At 51.8% G+C, this 5719-nt stretch overlaps 2 protein-coding genes across 2 annotated transcripts in view; both read left to right on the top strand.

The window, feature by feature from the left end:
• LOC123507139 (homeobox protein Nkx-2.4-like) overlaps window positions 1-3815 on the top strand; it is a 47574-nt gene extending 43759 nt beyond the window's left edge. Inside the window, exon 5 of the mRNA XM_045259754.1 lies at window positions 1-3815. This exon is cut by the window's left edge and continues 772 nt beyond it. The gene's annotated coding sequence lies outside the window, so the exon portion shown is untranslated.
• Window positions 1529-5497, top strand: LOC123507012. Its single transcript, XM_045259508.1, has 5 exons — window positions 1529-1672; window positions 1996-2033; window positions 4220-4376; window positions 4570-4656; window positions 5287-5497. The coding sequence occupies exons 1-5, from the start codon at window positions 1529-1531 to the stop codon at window positions 5434-5436; spliced, it is 576 nt and encodes a 191-aa protein (XP_045115443.1). The 3' UTR covers window positions 5437-5497.
• Window positions 5498-5719: the final 222 nt, after the last annotated feature.

The following is a 5719-nucleotide window of genomic DNA, read 5'->3' as shown; positions in this document are numbered from 1 at the left end:
TTCAAATATTTTATCCGTTTAAGTAAATAAGAAAAAAAGGAGAGACGACGTGTGTGTTCATAACTTGCTTCATCACCACGAAAATTACGTTGGAAAATAAAGCGGCAATGGCTCTTGAAAGTAAAACTAGTCATTGGTATTCCGGCGGCGCTCTCCGCTGTTGCTGAAAGTGGATCACGCCGGGCCTCGAGGCAGCCAACAAAGGGCAGGTATTTGCAGTAATTCAGGGCAGATGTGAACCTGTGACTCCCAGGATTTAAAACTTTTGTGATCCGACATATTGTGGCGGCCAAGCGAACGTGACTGGCCTCAAAATAATCCCTCGTTATGCATTCACGCCACAACTGTACAGGAGCCCGAGTGATAACAGTGACGTGGCGGGATAGTCAAGGGTGTTTATTTTTCTTGGTTTGGCCTTTGAAAGTGCACGGAGATGTTTCGTGGCGAGGTGGGCTTGTCTGCCGCTGCCTCTACCACTACCACTGCTGCTGCTGCAACCCTCGGGAGGCATGGAATTACTTAGAGATGCCTGGAGACGGTGCTGGTGGAGCTGACGTTCGGGTGACAGGCTGTGTGGCAACACCTCGAGGCTTACCCTGGAGAGGCCGCTGCGAGTGTCGTGCTCAGCTGACCAGCTCGTGGTCGGAACACCTGGGCACAGAGATGGAAAATTGCTAACAATTTGCTGCCGCTCTCCCCGAGGCGACGGTCGGGTGAGCGGAGTGAGCGGCGCCAAATCTCCAGTAAAGGATTGTAAGCTGGAATTTGTGTCCCATGTGGCAGTGGCGGTGGCGGCGGCGGTGGCGGTGGCGGCGGCGGTGGCAGGGTCGGGCGGCGCTGGTGCTGTCACGGCTATGTTGTTTTTCCATGGAGCGCACACCGTCCTCCTCAAGGGCCCTCCAGCCTGAGGGGCGCGTCCCGACCCCGCGCTGCCGGCTCTGGCTTCGGCCCCGCGCCGCGCTCAGTTTGTTTCACGGCAGCTCATTTACCCTTTCAAGTGTTCAGTATTACTTACTGAGCCATTTTGTGACTGGCAAGCCAAGTGAGCAGTAGCAGCAGTAGGCGGCGGGCGGCTTGGCGAAGCTGGTGGGCGGGAGGTCGGCGGCAGGAGATCGGGACGACACATACCATTTGGTTGGTCCAGCCGTATTGATCGGCAAAGCTGGACTTCATAGAACCACATCCTGGAATGTGGGAGATACAGGGGAAAAATTATGAAAAAAGTGTTTCTCTTTCACTGGAACAAAACGGGAGCCGGTGTTTGAGGGCAGCAGGGTACAGCAGGGCCAGCAGGCAGGCACCAGCAGGCGCACGCTCTCCCCGACCCTCACTCCCCTCTCCTTGCCTCCCTCCCGCAGGCCGTCCCTCCTCACCCGTCCCTCCCACCTTTCCTGCCTCTCTTCCTCCACACGGCCGAACATCATCGTTACTACATCATCATCACGTCACTAACACGTCCTTACCCCCGGCCAGGGAGCCAGGAGGAGGAGGTGGAGGTGAAGGAGGAGGAAAGAGAGGAAGAGGAGGCATGTGGAGGCGTGGGGGCGGCCGGGGGGTGGGCGGGGGCCTCTTCAACCTTACCACCGCCCATTATGATAACACAACGCGGGCCTCGCCTCCCACCCCCGGCAGGAGGAAGGCCGCTCACAGCCAGGCGGGAGGAGGGCGAGGCGTGAGATCCGCTACAACTTAACCCGCCTCTGTGACTCCCGAGAAACCTGATCCAGCCATACCTGACGCCGAGGAGCCGCCGCGTCTTCCCCAACCTCCCTGCCGGCAAGACACGCCAGGAGGAGGATGGAAGCCGTGGGTAGCAGTCCTCTGACAAGAACTGATAAAGCAAGGACGCGACGAAAATGTGTGAAGAAATAAATAGGAAAAAAATATCAGAGGAACAGCCTGACGAAGGAGGAACAGGAGGAGGAGAGAGCCTAGCATAATACTCCCGGAACTTGTGCTTGTGTAAATATTGTACATGAACCGCCTCTGCAATAGGAGTTTTTTGACGCTTCTCCGACCAAGTTAATGTGTCCGTAAGAAACAAAACGAAAAAAAAAAAAGATGATAACAATACTTCTAACGATACGAATAATAAACATAATGATCATAACAATAATAATAATAATAATAATGTTAATAATAATAACAATAATCATAATCATAATAATAATAATAATACCGCTTAAGAATAACTAATTATAATGTTAATAATAATGATAATTAATAATAATAATGCTAATAACTTATTCAGTGTCATAATACTGTAACTGGTGTGTTCCTTGAGTCGTGTTTGGGTGGATTGTTGTGGTGTGGGTGTTGCATCGCGTTCACTTCCTGTCCCTTAGTCTTGTATTGTAGCGCTGCCCCCCCAAATCCCCTGCCCCGCCCAGCCCCCCTCCCTCCTGGCCCTGAATGAGAGAGAGAGAGAGAGAGAGAGAGAGAGATTTTAGAACAAACGAAACACACATACACAAAAAAGAGAGAGGTAAACAAAAGGTCATTGAAGAATATTATGTAGTGTCCTCATCTTTATTTCCATTTCCTCTTCCTCTTTTCCTTCTGTTCTTGTTCTTTTTTTTCCTTTCTCCTTCATCCTTCTTTTGTCTTTTCCTCCATTCACTCCTTTTCCTATCGTCTCGTCTTGTCCCTTTCTTTCCTTTACTTTCACATCTTCCTCCTCTTCTTTTCCTCCTCTTACTCTTCCTATATCTTTTTTCGAGTCTGAGGTGCTGGCTCGGTGTTGTTGTCTGTCTGTCTGTATGTCCGTCTGTCAATCTAACCAAACAACACCTACAAAAACTGGGAAAAAAAACAAAAACAAATAGTGAGAAATATAAATGTTTTTGAGTTCCTGTCTGGAAGTGAGGAATAGATGCTAAATATTATAATGGTGAAGGTCGTTAGAGTGAGTGAGAGAGAGTGAGAGGAGGAGAGAGAAGCGACCACGGAACGAAAACAACGACTTGGTCACTGAATAAAAAGTAGTAATGATAGAAAAAAAGGTTTGTGTGAATGTTTTTATTGACACAGTGAAGGAATGTATGAGAGAGAGAGAGAGAGAGAGAGAGAGAGAGAGAGAGAGAGAGAGAGAGAGAGAGAGAAAGCAATGTGAGTGGCTACCTCCACCCCTCCTCGCCCCAGACTTCCTCCCCCTCTACCAGGAGAAGCACCAGCACCAGCAGAAGCAGCAGCAGCATTAGCAGTGACGAGAGAGACACGCCACTCACTCTCCCTCAGGGCAACAGATGGCGTTGATATCGGACGTAGTTCTTGTTTCCCTTCCTCTCTAGCCCCGCTGCCTCTCACCCAGCCCTTGCCCTCGCCCCTCCACGTCTTCCTATCTATGTATCATAATGACCTCGCTTCTCAATCGCTTGTTTTCCACACGAGGGATCGAACGGCCGTCCCCAACCATCTCTGCGCTGGTGAGTGACGCGAGGCTGGGAACTCTGTCTTAGGGGCCTGCCTGTTAGGAACTCAAGCTTGCGTTGGGTTCGTCTCCCCTTATGGATTCTCCGAGAGTCTGTGTTGCTGTGTTAAGCCCCTCACTATGAGACTATACCGGGCGACGGGCTGTGGGTGGTGAGTGAGTGAGGCAGAGTGGGGACAGTGGTGGTGTGTGATGTCATCCCCGCTGGTGTTGTGGTGTGCGGTGGTGGTGTGGTGTGGTGGGGGGAGGGAAGGGTGTGCGTTGTCTGGTTCGTGGTGTGGTTGGCCGCTGGTGCGGTTTTGTGCTGCCAAAACCTGTAACCAGTTGTGATAAACAGCTCTTTGTATTTTTATCGATGGTTTTACATGTTCATTAAAGTGTTCAGTGGAAGCCAGAGTGTTCTTATTGAGTGTGTTCCTTGCGTGTGTATGTGTGTGTGTGTGTGTGTGTGTGTGTGTGCGCCCATGAACGTAACAGAAGTATACACACACACATAAATTATGCACATACAGGCATGAACAGAAAGAACTCAACTTGTGTGTTCTTAATTGTCTCCTTCCATGAGTGTGTGTACGTGAGTGTTGATGTGCGTTCACGAGAGCAGGGGACACACACACACACACACACACACAAGAGGGCTGGGAATCATACGTTCGACCCTCAGTTCATTGTCTCGCAGGTGAAGGAAGCACGACTCGCACTTCGCATGTTTATCACTCACCGATACTGAGACGAGGGAGAAAAGAAGATGAAACAAGTGAAGCTTTGAGTAACGCTTCGCTGAGTAAGAGGAAGAAACAGACACACAATAGTAGGCACACAGCAGTACACGCACACACACACGCACACTAGTCCTGATGTGTCCGCCTTCGTCACCGCTGCCATCACCGTGGAGGCGCGCAGGTCCTCCATCACACTCGGGCACACAGGATGCACCCACCCAGCTGTAAGTCTTTTGGAAGCGTGGTGCCTTTGTCGTGTGATACAATAATAGCCGTATACGTTAAATATCGCTCCATCTATCTCATTTGGCCCCTGTGAAATCCTCTCCTTTTCCCTCCCCTCACCCCTCCCTCCGTGTCTCCCTCACTCACTTCCCTTCCGCTTTATTTCTCTCACGGCTCCTGTTTTCATCGTAGTCCATCGGAAAGAAAGCTCTCAACGGGGTTACAAACAGCAGACAGCGACAGCATCAGCACCGCCAGGCCTCAGTGAACTATCTCAAGGTAAGTTTCTTTTAATGCCTCGGTTATGACAGCCGGAATAACAAGGCCAGGAGGGAGAATACCCGCGCTCGGAAAAAGATAAGTGGGGGAGTGAAAAAAAAGATGTTATCACTGAGAGACGGGTCCAATTAAGGTGATATCAAGGCTGGTATCTGAGGGCGGCCTGCCAGTGCCCTTTGTGCGGGTTAAGGGCGGCCTGCTGGGGGCGGGGAGGGGCGGGAGTGGGAAGGGGAGCAGGGAGGAAGGGGGCGGGCTGGTTACACTAAGCTCGATGTGATGTGGGCTGACTGGCTGACTGACTGGCTGGCTGGGTGAGGGTTGTGTGTGTGTATGTGTGTATGTATGGTGTGTGTCGGAGGAAGTGGTGGTGAGTGGTGGTGATGGTGGAGTGACGAGTCAGAAGCAGTGTGGAGTGAGGGGTGTGTTTCATTCGCTCACTTGTAAATATCTCCTCCTCTCCCATCCTCTCCTTTCCTCTCCCGCCTCACCTCACCCATCCTTCCCCGTCTTCTCCTCCTCCTCTTCCTCCCAGACGCACAATACAAGGAGACATAATGGTCCACCTCCTTAATGCTCTCTCTCCTCCTCCTCCTCCTCCTCCTCCTCCTCCTCCTTCCACGTGAGATCCAGCTGGCAAGCAACTCCAGTCACGCCTATTCCCGGCACGCCCATCCCTCGCCTCTCCTCACTGCCGGGGCGGAAGCCAGAGGAGACCAGCGCGATACGACACACTCCAGGACAATGAGGGACGAGACACAGCGTTCCTGCTGGTGGCGCTGACGGTGGTTGTTGTGGTGGTGGTAGTGGTGGGATGAAAGTGAGGTGGAGATTAACACACACACACACACACACACACACACACACACACTGCATATATCAAAGCCTACAGACACAAGTACTAAAAACAGATGGATAGACAGACGGACAGACAGACGAAGCAAGTGGTGGTCACTGGAGGACAGGAGGGGAGCGAGGGAACCAGGGAATCGGGACGTGACAGTCGACAACCCCAGGGAGGGCCAGGGGCGCCACAGGGGACCTCCACACACGCCGGCGACCACAA

Source organism: Portunus trituberculatus, chromosome 21 (genome assembly GCF_017591435.1).
Source record: "Portunus trituberculatus isolate SZX2019 chromosome 21, ASM1759143v1, whole genome shotgun sequence".
Taxonomy (NCBI): Eukaryota; Metazoa; Arthropoda; class Malacostraca; order Decapoda; family Portunidae; genus Portunus; species Portunus trituberculatus.
Note: the sequence above shows the minus strand (reverse complement) of the source record. Positions and strands in the feature narration are given on the sequence as shown.